The sequence below is a fragment of the Delphinus delphis genome, chromosome 19 (genome assembly GCF_949987515.2).
Source record: "Delphinus delphis chromosome 19, mDelDel1.2, whole genome shotgun sequence".
Lineage (NCBI taxonomy): Eukaryota > Metazoa > Chordata > Mammalia > Artiodactyla > Delphinidae > Delphinus > Delphinus delphis.
Window position 1 is genome coordinate 51,470,770 of NC_082701.1, and position 13,245 is coordinate 51,484,014.

At 52.3% G+C, this 13,245-nt stretch overlaps 1 protein-coding gene across 1 annotated transcript; it reads right to left on the minus strand.

Annotated features, from left to right (window-relative positions):
• Positions 1-2,333: 2,333 nt before the first annotated feature.
• On the minus strand, positions 2,334-2,861 carry RNF222 (ring finger protein 222). Its single transcript, XM_059998407.2, has one exon. The coding sequence runs from the start codon at positions 2,859-2,861 to the stop codon at positions 2,334-2,336; it is 528 nt and encodes a 175-aa protein (XP_059854390.1).
• Positions 2,862-13,245: the final 10,384 nt, after the last annotated feature.

Consider the following 13,245-nt stretch of genomic DNA (forward strand, 5'->3'; position numbering starts at 1 on the left):
GTCCTTCCTTGTTCTTTTTACAGCTGCATGACAGTTCCTGCATCTCAAGTTACACAACCAGCCCCTTCTGACTGGCATGCAGGGTTTCCCAATTCTTTGTTTTTAGGAACAACACTGCAGTTACATATGTCAATGCCGCAATATGCAAGTGTATCTGTCACATACCTTTCTAGAACGGGAATTGCTTGGTCAAAGTGGACATTTGATAGATAATGTCAAATTTCCCCTCCTAGGGGTTTTATCAGTATCCCTTCCTACCAACCTCACATGCTTCCCTCAGCGTTGGCAGCAGGGTGAGTTTAGACAAGCTAATAGGTGAAAAACGGGATGCCAGCAGAATTGTAATTTGCACTCCTTTCACAAGTGTGGCTGAGTAAATGTTTAAGAGCCATTTGCATTTGTGTTTTCGGATGGTCTTTTTCATTTAAAAAGAATTATCCTAAAAGGCCAGGCTCATCGCTTCCCACATGCATTTACAGTGTGTCTGGAATCTTTGAGAAAATATATAGCTTTTGACATTCTTTGAAAATAAAAGGAGTGCTATCTACAAGTCACGACTGAACAATATGGAAACACTACAGGGATTTTGAAATTAACTTTGGGCAAACACAACAGAATCTGAAGAGGCTAAAAGCAGGTCCCCAGACATTCATGACACTGTTTGAAGCAGCCTGGGTGTGGTTAAAACTGACTCAGTAGAGTCTTTGTAAATGTAACATTTTAATTCCTGTAATAAACATTTTTCCCATGAATCTACCTGTACCTCCCCCAATAGCACCTATGTTCTTCTCTAGTCTTGAAAAGAAGCCCATAAGTGCATTAAATCAACTCTCTCTGTGTCCCAATATCCCCTGCAGGTGGATCCCATCCCCGAATGGTCCCCAAATGACCACCATTACAGGCTTTTAGGAACTAGGTAAGAGGGCGCTACTTCTTTCCCCACAGACAGCGAGCTTCGCTGAGAGAGGCAGAGGCTGTGGAGAGCTTGGCTGTTGGCACACCTGGGCTCTGAACCACCCATTTCAGAAAACAGCTTGAGGTTTTTGCTGGTTTTAGTCCTAAAATTAAGATGATGGCCCACTGACTTATGGGCCTTAATAAACAGAAGATAGCTGTCCCCGAATGGCTCGCTCCCCAGACAAGACCCAATCTGAGCTTTTTCTAGTGTCCTCATCAAGGACCCCCAGCATAGGCGGGGTCCCCAGGTGATGTGACCTTGGCCAGCGCCGACAACAGCTGGGTTCCAGCGTTCACTGAGACAGAAGCGTCTCTGCCAAGCACAGCTGTCTTCTTCCCCACCCTTCCTCACCCAGCCCAGCCTGGGAATCCACCCCGGGAACTGGCCCAGCTGGTGTGGCCTCTAATGAGTGGTTGGTCATGAGGAAGAGGAGAACCTGGGCTGGGAGGAAGCCCCCAGGGGTTCGTTTGCCCACATAGTTTTCAGCTGACTCAAGTCCCGGCCACCAGGCTTCCCCTGCACTGCCCGCTTTCCACACTATCCTTGAAAACCCCAGGACTCAAAATTTGGACCATTCTTGGGCCGGGGAGGCTTGGGGAGACCTCTGGCTCTGTGGGCCATTCTGCTGGCCGCAGCCTCTGTCAACAAACTTCTGACTCCTGATGTGGCCTCCACTCCCCTTTTCTGTTCCTTCCTCCAGGAGCTCCCTGAGATCAGCTTCTCCCTCAGGGAAGACCTTCCAGGCTGGCACCCTTGCCCAGCTGTGGGGTGTCATGGATGGGGGCTGAGATTCCAGGAAACACAAGCGCCTTTGGCCCCTGCGCCACCCCTTCTGTTTATTGCTCGGAGCGGGTTGGAGGACCCTGGCTGGGAATTCTGTCCTGGAGGAGTCCTGCCCTTGGGCCCCTCTGGGATGTACCCCACGCAGAACCCCAGCTGGGCTCAGGCAGGTCACCTGGCAGGTGAGGACTACCCCTCGGGGCTGGTGAGCCCACAGGACGGAGCAGCCGCCCATCTCCCTGCGTTGCTCGGCTCCAGCCTAGAGGAAGGGTCAGCTTCCCCGGAGGGTATGCCCCTGCTGCTGTTTCTGAGCAAGGGTGTCCATCACGCTTTCCTCCCTGGCCTGGAGCCTGGAGTTTCCATTTCATTCAGCCCAGAGCCTGGCTGCTCAGCCCAGCCCTGGCCTCCCTGTTCTCCCTGAGACGCACTGGGAGCAAGGAGCCCGGGGTGGGGAGATGCCACTGGACCTCCAGCCAGCACCGCCCTAACATCCCTTCTGCCCCTGGCCATCCCTCAGGGCTCGGCTGACACCCCCCAGGCAGCCTGGCTGTGTGAGCGGGCAGCTTCCAGAGCGGCCCTCGGGCCGGTGCCCCACTCACGCGTGCTTCCTCACCAGCAGCACCCAGGGCAGGATGGCAGCCACCACGGACACCACGGCAATGAGGACGATGAGCAGTAGGGCCTGGAAGCGGCTGCAGAACGACCGGGTGGAGCTGGGCACCGGGGAGGCCTCCAAGAGCTCGGCCAGGCTGCGCCCGGGCAGGATGCTGTCCTGCTTCCCCAGGGGTATCCCATGGCTGCTGATGAGGAAGATCTGCGGCTCCCGGAGCAGGCCGGGCGGCGGGTCCAAGGGCACGACCAGGGTCTGAGAGCTCTTGTCCAGCTTGGAGGGCCAGCAGGAGCTCTTCTTGTCGAGGAAGGTGACGTAGCGGCAGACGGGGCAGACGACGGTCCTCTGGACCTGCCCGTCCACACGCGTGGAGAGGAGGTACTTGACCAGGCAGTCATGGCAGAACATGTGGCCACAGCTCAGCGTCCGGCTGGCGCCCTCCATTTCGCGGAACTTCTCGTAGCACACGGGGCACTCGCCGCCCAAGCTTTCCTTGCTCTCCCCCTCGGACATGGCCGCACGGGAGAGCAGGGCCCTGGCTGTGGGCGGGAAGGGCCAGAGCATCAGCGCCTTTCCCTCCTTCGCTCCCCTGCCGGACCCCTCCGGGCCTCCCGGCACCCCGCTGCCTCCGCCCCCTCCTCCCCGGTCCTCTCCCGCTGCTCCTCCTCCAGGGTCTACCGGAAGTAACCCCGGACCCGCCGGAAGCGATGAGGGGCCGCTTCCGGAAGGGGGATTGGGAGACAAATAACGAGAGCTCCCAGCCACGCTGGGCTCTGGAAGGAGGTGGGTGGCGGGGGAAGGTGTACCCTCCCACCTCCAGCCCGACGGGCACTCGCTGTGAGGTCACCGCCTCCCGCTTCCTGGTTCCAGGCCCGAAGTGGAGGCCGGAGGACCCATTTCCCAGGGGAAGCAGGTGGCTAAGCGGTTGCACCCGCGGCCTCAGTCCAGGCCTCAGTGTGGGCGTGTGCCCAGAGTGGCCGTTTTCCAGAACAGCCTCTGCTGCTGCTGCGTTTCCCCGCTTGGGCTGGCCGACCCACTGGGTTGTGCGCAGCCCCTGCGCCGCATTCCTGTGTGCCACGTGTGGCTGTAAAGCAACGAGGGGTTTGAAAATGAAACTCCAAACTTACACATCCAAATGACGGCTGGCCGGCCGCGCGGTCACGTCAGGGAGCTGTGGGCTCCTTCCTTTGCCCGTCACGGCTCACTCATCCTTCAGACTCTTCCCGGAGGCCTTCCCGAGGCTGCGAGAGAACCTTCTGATTAACCTCTGTGAGGGCAGATTTTCATCCTTCGAGGATACGTCTGGTATTTGGAAATGGCCAAAAGTCACCGGGTGCCCATTCTGGTGAGAAAGCAAATGAGTACTCAAGTGGCATGAGATTGTTTTAAATCAAAGATAAGGAGTCACCATGATGCAACAGGTGGGTTTCTAACATTATCAGAGAGCTAAAGAGAGGCTCCAGCGATGCTGTCAGCAACGGCAACATTGTTGGATTTAGTCCAGTTTCCCAAGGTGTGAACCTTGATGGGAAACACCTCTTTGGGTATGTGATGTGGTCCAAGTGTTCTCATTATGTTCTCATTATGCAACGTGTCCCCAGTATCACAGCTGTGTCATCTAAACTCCTCTAGAACAGCCTCTTCCTGTTATTGATATATCAGTGATGTAGACAGAAGACCCCTGGACACACTGACAACTAGAGCTGTGTGGCAGCCCCCAGATCTGAGAGATGACGTAGTGAGAACAAGGTTAGTTACTAGGAAGGACAAACTAGAGTTGGTTTAATCACAAATCTTTTGGAATCTCTCCCCGCTCCTGGCTTGGTTCCAAGTCCATTTTGCCAAGTTGAAAACTTGGTCCCATAACCAAGAAAGAGCAAAAATATGTAGAGGGAGGGGACTGGGGACCCTGGTGGCAACACCAAAGCCTTTGCAGGGGTTTTCAGGCTTTGGTCTCTGAAGTGGTCAGTGTGGCTTCCAGGCTGGGATGAGGGTTCAAGTGCTCAGACTCTGAAGCTGGCTTCAAATCCTTGATATACCCAAGGATATATCTGTATAACCTGTCTGAGCCTCGATTTCCCATCTCTAAGGTGGGGTTGATGATAATCGTACCACCTTCCTCTCAGCGTTGTCCAGAGTATTAAGTGAGGTAGCATGAGTGAAGGGTCTGGCTCGCAGTAAGTGCTCAATAAACGGTAGGTGTCGTTGTTAAGGCCGCCGAGCCCTTTCCCCTCCTGACATCTGCCTTCCGGCCTTCCCTCTCCTCCCCAGATGTTCCTTATTACATAAGTGACTAAAGAATATCACACCCCTGACAGAGGGCAGCTCCCATTAAATTAGAATAACTGAACAGGATGACAATAGATTAGGTAAGTGATGGGCAATAGATCATTAAGATGGTGATTCCAGAGTTTCTCAGACTTTTTACTTTTTTGTTTCATAACACACTTGCGAGTGTCTAAACTGGGGTTATTCTCAGGATGACCTTGATTTTCTTAAGCCGACCAACTGCTAACATGTCCCTCTGCATCTCATTATTCCCCACAGGCATATGGTGGCAATTCTATCCATCCAATTATTAAACAAATATTTATTGACCGCTTGCTGCGGGCTAGGTACTGAGCCAGGCATTGGAGATATGCAGTGATCAGGAAAGCCCTTCATGGGGCTTCCCTGGTGGTGCAGTGGTTGAGAGTCCGCCTGCCAATGCAGGGGACACGGGTTTGTGCCCCGGTGCAGGAAGGTCCCACATGCCACGGAGCGTCTGGGCCCGTGAGCCATGGCCGCTGAGCCTGCATGTCCGGAGACTGTGCTCCGCAACGGGAGAGGCCATAGCAGTGAGAGGCCCGCGTACCGCAAAAAAAAAAAAAAAAAAAGAAAAAAAAAGAAAGCCCTTCATGAAACTTTAGAGCCTAGGGGACATTTATAAGTTTTCTTGAAAAAAGATTTTTTTAAAAGGAGGGATGATCAATCGCTTAAGTTGTTTGGGTAACTAAGAAGTAAGTTATCAAGACAGGCAAGAGAAGTAAAGCAGGGACTTCCCTGGTGGCACAGTGGTTGAGAGTCCGCCTGCCAATACAGGGGACACGGGTTCGAGCCCTGGTCTGGGAAGATCCTACATGCCGCGGAGCAACTAAACCCGTGCGCCAGAACTAGTGAGCCTGTGCTCTAGAGCCTGCAAGCCACAACTACTGAAGCCCGCGTGCCTAGAGCCCGTGCTCTGCAACAAGAGAAGCCGACGCTCTCTACAATGAGAGAAAGCCCACGTGCAGCAACGAGGACCCAACACAGCCAAAAATAAATAAATAAATAAATAAATTTTAAAAAGGAGAAGTAAAGCAGTGAGATAAGAGAATGCTGGGGGAAGAAAGGACTTCTGAGGCCATTTAGGAAAATCTAGTTTTATAGGTGAGCAGACCCGGGTCCAGAGATGGGGAAGTGACTTGTCTGAGGTCACCTGGGAAGGAGAATGGAGAGGGAGATGGGAGAGAGAGAGAGATATTTCATAGATAGTATAGAAAACATTAGAATCAGTTGATAGATTGGGTGGGTGAGTAGATATTAGCCAAATCAGGAAGCACTTTCCTCCTTGGGATGAGAAGGGGAGCAGGGAGGACTGAGTTGGAGGAAAAATTAAAAGGATGCAGGGGATGCAAAAGACATCCCAGGTCCCCACTGGTGGCTTCTCTGTGCAGTCCCTTCCCCATCGTGTGCTTCGGGAGAGGCATGTCACTCACGTCTGGACAATGCCACCCGCCCTCCATCCCCACTTTCTCACCTCCCTTTCTCAGTCTCCCTGATGCCTCCCTCCTTGCATCCCTCCCTTTCTCTTAATTCCATTTCATTCTCCATCCTTGAGTTCCTCTTATGGGCCTGACTCTGTCTCGAGTGCTGGGGCAGGGGAGAGGGCAGCAGAAGAAATGCAAGGAATAATGCTCTGATTTGGGCACAAACTAGCTAAATAACAGTGCAAGACATTATCTACCAAAGGCATCCCCGTTGGTGCTTCAGGAAATTTCGGGGAAGGAGGGCTGAAAAGTCTTCCTAGGTGAGATGGGACCAGTGTTGAGCTAATAAATAATTATAACAGCGACTATTTATTGAACACTAGTTATGTGCTTAGCATTTTGCATGCCTTCCTCATTTCATCATGACAGCGACTCTGGGAGGGGGATATTATTTCCATTTTACAGTTGAGGAACGGCGAGGCTTAAGTAACTTGTTCAAAGTCAGGCTGCTAGTCCAGGGCAGACCCAGGATTCTGGGCCACGTCAGTCTGGTTACGTGGCCCATGCTGCGTACCACCCTCCTGTAGTGAGGGTTCGGATGCCTCCGTGGAGGGCGTTCCAGACCTTGATCCAAGGAGTAGGTGAAGAATCGAGAGCAAGGTGGCAGAATTGGAGGTCCCAGCCCTCACAGAACGTTTCTCTACAGAAACACTGGTCTAACAAACATGCAGGGGTGAGCGTACCTCACGAGAGCTCCAGAGTCCAGTTGTATGTGTTAAATATGTACAGCTTGTTGTGTGTCAATCATACCTCGGCAAAGGTTTTTTTTTTTTTTTTTAAGGAATGGATGAAGCCTGGATGGGAAAGTGACTCCCCAAACTTCCCTCCTCAGAGTGATTGTAAACGGGGCTGCCCCTCCAGCCGCCTGGGAGGCAGGGGAGGACGAGGGCCAGCGCAGGGGGAGCCGTCCTCATGAAGCCCCAGTGCCTAGTTTCACCCACAGCAGCCCACCTCGAGGACTGGAGGGGGGTGTCACCAGCCCAGACGATCCCCGCCCCCCACCTTGGGACAGTGAGCCTGTGAGGCAGAGTGAGACTTGTGGGCACCGGGTTTCCCTCCTGGATTCCCAAGGCAAGGCTTTGTTGACCACTTCCTCACCCCTAGACACCATACACACACACACACACACACACACACACACACACACACACACACACACACACTATCTCTCTCTCTCTCTCTCTCTCTCTCTCTCTCACCCTGGCATCACTCCAATGTCAGTGCAGAGCCCTGCCAAGCTCTGACTGGATCCCACTCCTTCCCTGCCCCCAGCCCGGACCCCAGACTCACTTTGGCTGGGACCAGGGCGAGCAGCATCTGCCTCTCCACCCGGGGCCTCCACGGAGCAGGTCTGAGGCACCCAGAGGTGCTGGGCGGGCGGCACGTCCTCCTGCCGCTGTCACTGTGACAGCCGCTGCCTCCAAGGCATTTCCTAGTGACTGAGCAGGTCGGGAGGACAGCACGGGGAAGTGAATGTCAGCCAACCCGTTTGAGGCTGGGAGGCTCCTGGCGTTGCCCAGGGGTTTGGCCCCTGCTGGAGTCAGGTGATGTCGATGAGGATGCTAGGCGAGGAGGGGCCCCTGCCTAAGGAGGAGCCCAGGGATGGGTGCTGGAGACAAGCAGAGGGTCTCACGATGGAGGCGGTGATCCAGGACCTCTTTGACTGAGGCTCCCCAGAGATAGGTCTCCGCAGCCCAACAATAAAAGTCATACAGCCCTTCAGCCTCCTGGATCCATTTCCGCGATCCTCCCCTAGCCCCCTGCTCCCCTGCCATGAGAGGGTGAAGGGGTCAGTAATGCTTTGCCACCCAAAGTCATACACAAATATTTGGGTGATGTGCTTATGTACATTTGTCCTTCATCTCACACTCAAAGGGGCTCAGAGCTCCAAAGACCAAACACCATGCAGATAAAGAAGGAGGCAGAGTAAAACAAAGAAAGTAGGGCTTCCCTGGTGGTGCAGTTGTTAAGAATCTGTCTGCCAATACAGGGGACGTGGGTTCGAGTCCTGGTCTGGGAAGAACCCACATATGGCGGAGCAACTAAGCCCGTGCGCCACAACTACTGAGCCCGAGTGCCACAACTGCTGAAGCCCGCGTGCCTAGAGCCCCTGCTCTGCAATAAGAGAAGCCACCAATGAAAAGCATGGGCACTGCAGCTCGTTGCTTAGCCTGCATGCAGCAGCAAAGACCCAACACAGCCAAAAAAAAAAATAAATTTATTTAAAAAAAAAACCCAATAAAGTAGAAATGCACACCTGCATGGAAGGAAGTCCCTGATATCACATGAAACAGTAAGTTTCAGGACAGTCTCTGTGATTCTGTTTATGGAAATGATGATGATATATTATCATTTTTATAGAGGAAAAATCTGGAAGATACCTCCAACTTGATAGTTTTATCTCTGGAGGAACTTTTTTTTTTTCTTATTTATTTTGACTGCTAGGGGTCTTAGTTGCAGCATGCAGGATCTTTAGTTTTGGCATGCAGGATCTAGTTCCCTGAACAGGGATCAAACCCGGGCCCCCTGCATTGGGAGCACAGAGTCTTAACCACTGGACCGCCAGGGGAGTCCCTGGAGGACCTTTCTGACTTATACATTCCTGTTATATTTGAATGTATGTTTCTTTCAAGATCAGGAAAAAATAATCAAGAATAAGGCAGGGACTTCCATGGCGGTCCAGTGGTTAAGACTGTGCTTCCATTGCAGGGGCACAGGTGCGATCCCTGGTCAGGGAACTAAGGTCCCACATGCCGTGTGGCGAGGCCTAAAAAAAAAGAATAAGGCAGGAGTCCTTGAGAAATTGGTTTTCTTCTGACAAAGGAGGTTCCTGGATCCAAGGCACAGCCAAGCATGAGTGTGACCCCCCCAGGGCACCCCATGATGGCCCCTCCCTCACCCAACCAACCCTGGCCTGGCTCCATGGCCACCTTGAGGCTGGGGTGGGGGAGGACGGTCAGGGCGTCGCACCTGGTCACCTCGCCCACGGACGCTGTACCAGCTGTCACGACGGTCTCTCACGTTCTTTCCCCAGAAACTGGCTGTGAGGAGACCCAGGCAGGCCTAAATTTAGCAAATAGAAATGCAGACTGGGGACTTCCCTGGCGGTCCAGTAGTTAGGACTCCGTGCTTTCACTGCTGAGGGCCTGGGTTCAATCCCTGGTTGGGGAACTAAGATCCCACAAAAGCTGCGTGGCTCAGCTCCCCCCCACCAAAAAAGCAGACAGCCCAGATGAGTTTGTATTTCAGATAAACAAGTTTTAGTATAAGGGTGCTCAATGCAATATTTGGGACCTACTCATGGGTAATGGGGATCGACTGTATGGTGACAGACGGAAACTAAACTTTTTTAAAAATTTATTTATTTATTTATTTATGGCTGTGCTGAGTCTTTGTTTCTGTGCGAGGGCTTTCTCTAGTTGCGGCGAGCAGGGGCCATTCTTCATCACGGTGCGCGGGCCTCTCACTATCGCGGCTTCTCTTGTTGCGGAGCACAGGCTCCAGACGCGCAGGCTCAGTAGTTGTGGCTCACGGGCCCAGTTGCTCCGCAGCATGTGGGATCCTCCCGGCCCAGGGCTTGAACCCGTGTCCCCTGCATTGGCAGACAGATTCTCAACCACTGTGCCACCAGGGAAGCCCCAGATGGAAACTAAACTTATGGTGGTGAGCACGCTGGAGTGCATACAGAAGTAGAAATAAAATGTTGTATGCATGAAACTTACATTATAAACCAAAAAAAAAATTAATACTTAGGCTCTATTTATACTAATAAATTATCCATTGCTTATCTAAAACTCAAATTTCAGCAGGCATCCTATATTTCATTTTGCAACTCTAGTCCCAGAGGGCTGGCCAAATCTTTCTCCTTTTATCAGTACCTCCAGGGGCACCTTCAGCAGTGTGGCTTCTGACTCTGCCAGGGCTTCCTGGGGGTCCCTGAAAAGAAGCCCCAAATACCCAGCATCAAGGCTGTGTGTGTCCCCCAGGGAGGGGACTGAGCCAGGCCAGGCTGTCCTTAGACTCAGACTAATGCAGCAGTCCCCAACCTGTTTGGCACCAGGGACCGGTTTTGTGGAAGGCAGTTTTTCCGCGGACAGGAGGGCGAGGGGGTGTTCAGGCGGTAATGCCAGCAATGGGGAGTGGCAGATGAAGCTTTGCTCGCTCACCGGCCGCTCACCTCCTGCTGTGCGGCCGGGTTCCTAACAGGCCGGTACTGGTCCATGGCCCGGGGGTTGGGGACCCCTGGTCTAATGTGAAGTGGTGATAGTGGAAAATCTTTTCCACTGGTCCTGCCCTGCCATGAAGCTTGACTTTGAGGATTACTTTGAATATATAAGTATTTATTATCATAGTCTGTCATGGTTTTGTGTTCCAAAATAAGAATTCCACTTTAAAAATCATAGCTATATATGTATGTATAGGTATGCGTACACACACACACACACACACAAACACCCCTTACCTGAGAGAGTAAGTATATCAGCTGGGGAAACCTTAGCTTGAATTTATTTATCAGGTTGCCTCTAGCCATCTAGCAAGGTCCTAACAGAGTAGGACATAGGACAGTTTTTAAAAAAATATATTTATATATTATTTATTTTGTCTGTGCCGGGTCTTAGTTGTGGCATGCAGACTTCTTAGTTGTGGCATGCGGGCTTCTTAGTTGCCTATGGGATAGCCTTAGCATCACATATTATGGGGTGGTGCCCCCTCATTTTTGACCCCCAAGGAGCCCTTCTGCACATGTGCAATGTTTCCCTTGCTCCAAGGATGGGAAACGTATGACCTCTTGATCTTTTAACAGAGTTCAGTCCCACTCCGTCCCTGCCATAAAAATGTCCAATGTCTGGTTATTTACCCTATTTCTGTTGCTGGTTTTTATATCGAGGTGCAGATCTCGAAATATAGACAGGAGTCCGGTCATAAATATGTAGTCCTGGAGCTCGTTTGTCTCTTGCTTCAGGAAATGTAAACAGGGGGCTGGTAATGAATGTCCCGCCTGGAGCCCATCTTCTTCTCACCCCAGGAAGTGTAAACAGGAGGCTAGTTGTAAATGTCTGACCTGGAGCCCATCTGTCTCCTGCCTCAATCAGGGAAATGCAAATCACGTGTCAAGTGCCCACCCCTGCATCCAGTTGCAGGGGCCCTGCTTGGTTCCAGCCAGCTCAGAGGCTGTTTTGGGATTTCAGTTCATTCACACCCCTGAAAAATCTCACTCTGTCTTACCTGTTCCCTTTGTCCCCTGGGCTCTCTCCCCATTATTACATAGCCTGGGGCTGCTGGTAGCACAGGGGAGACCTGGGGCCTTTGAACAGAACACAGGCCCTGCCAGGGCACCTGGCTTGGTAGGCAGACAAGGGCTGCTCTCATTCCCAACTCGCCCCCCTTGGCCCTCAGCCCCCTCAGTCCAACCTGCAGCCCAGCACACAGCAGCCAAAGAGCATCTTCACAGATGTTACCCTGCATCCCTCTCCTCCCTCTGAAGACTTCCATGGCTCCCCACTGCCCTCAGTACAAAGCCCACCCCCTCAGCCGGCACATGAGGGCCTCACTGCCTTTCCCAGACTGTCTCTGGACATCCTCTTGCCCTTGGCTGTCTCATGCCACACAGAGTGGCCAAAGTGCTGGCTTTTAGTTTAGATACCTTGAAGGCCTCAGGCTTCTGGGGCTCTGTGATTTTTTTTTTTAATGCCTTTAAAAAATTTTTTTTTTCCTGGCTGGAATGCCTTTCTACCTCATCACCTCCCCTCTGGCATCTTTAACTTTTAAGACCTTGTAGGAGGGGATCCTAACTCATCTCTGTCCATTTTTGTGGGCCTGGTGTCTATCAATAGTGCTCAATAAATCAATGTGGTTTTTTTTGTTTGTTTGTTTTGTTTTTTTCCTTTGGGCCGCATCAGGCAGCACGCAGGATCTTAGCTCCCCGACCAGGGATTGAACCCAGGCTCTCCTCAGTGAAAGCTCGGGGTCCTAACCACTGGACCGCCAGGGAAGTCCCTATCAATGTTTGTTAAATTAATAAAGGTGACCTCTGAAGCCTAGCTCACGTGTATGGGGTGTGCGTGTGTGGAGGGGTGGCGCACAAGAGAAGTTTGGACAATGCATTCTCCCAAAGTCATTCTCCTTTCTATTCTAGACGCCTTTGGAATCCATACCAAGATTCCCCCCTCAAAGTCATAGTGGACTGAAAACCTCAGGTCTGGCTGGAGACAGGAGGATGCGCCCACCACCGGGGTAGAGCCTTACTCAGCCACTGTACACCAGTGTTGTTTTAGAAAAAGCATGATCTTGGACAGGTTCTCCAGGAGGTGAGTCTGGGGAGAGGAGGGAAGATGGGCCGGGGAAGAGGGAGGGACTTGTGACGGAATCTGGGGCTTTTAAAGGAGGCATCGCCCCGGGGAAATCTTAATTTAGTGGTTTGTCATGGTAATTTTTGCCACATCTAAGTACGCTTGTTTACTTGATTTTTCTTTAAACAACAGCAACAAAAACCTACCCTCTCTCATTCTGAGCATCCATTCTGTGAAATCACAGGTCTGATGCTCTAATTATATTCTTTTTTTTTTTGGCTGTATGCGGGCCTCTCACTGTTGTGGCCTCTCCTGTTGCGGAGCACAGGCTCCAGACGCGCAGGCTCGGCGGCCATGGCTCACGGGCCCAGCCGCTCTGCGGCATGTGGGATCCTCCCGGACCGGGGCACGAACCCGTGTCCCCTGCATCGGCAGGCGGACTCTCAACAACTGCGCCACCAGGGAAGCCCCTAATTATATTCTTAATAAACAGCAAAATGAATACATACTGTTAAGTAAAAAAAAAAAAAGTTTCTCTTGTGTACCACCGGAAGTCGTGGCGCGCACGGGCCTTGGCGCACGCTGATCTGAGACGTACGATTGGGGGATGATGACCCCCAAGGTCCGGAGCCACAGCGGCTGGGGATCTCAGAGCCGAAAGAGGCCACTTCAGGATTTTTCAAGGCTGAGCCCGAGGCTGGCTTTCAATGCTTGAGAGCCCATTGGACGGGAAGCCACAGAGTGGGGTCAACCGAAGGAATCCTGAGAAAAGGAGAAAAATAGCTTGGACTTGCGAATGAAACTGGCAAGGACGGACGG

Excerpts from the sequence above, each read along its gene's own strand:
- RNF222 (XM_059998407.2), bottom strand. The coding sequence starts at position 2,861 with ATGTCCGAGGGGGAGAGCAAGGAAAGCTTGGGCGGCGAGTGCCCCGTG.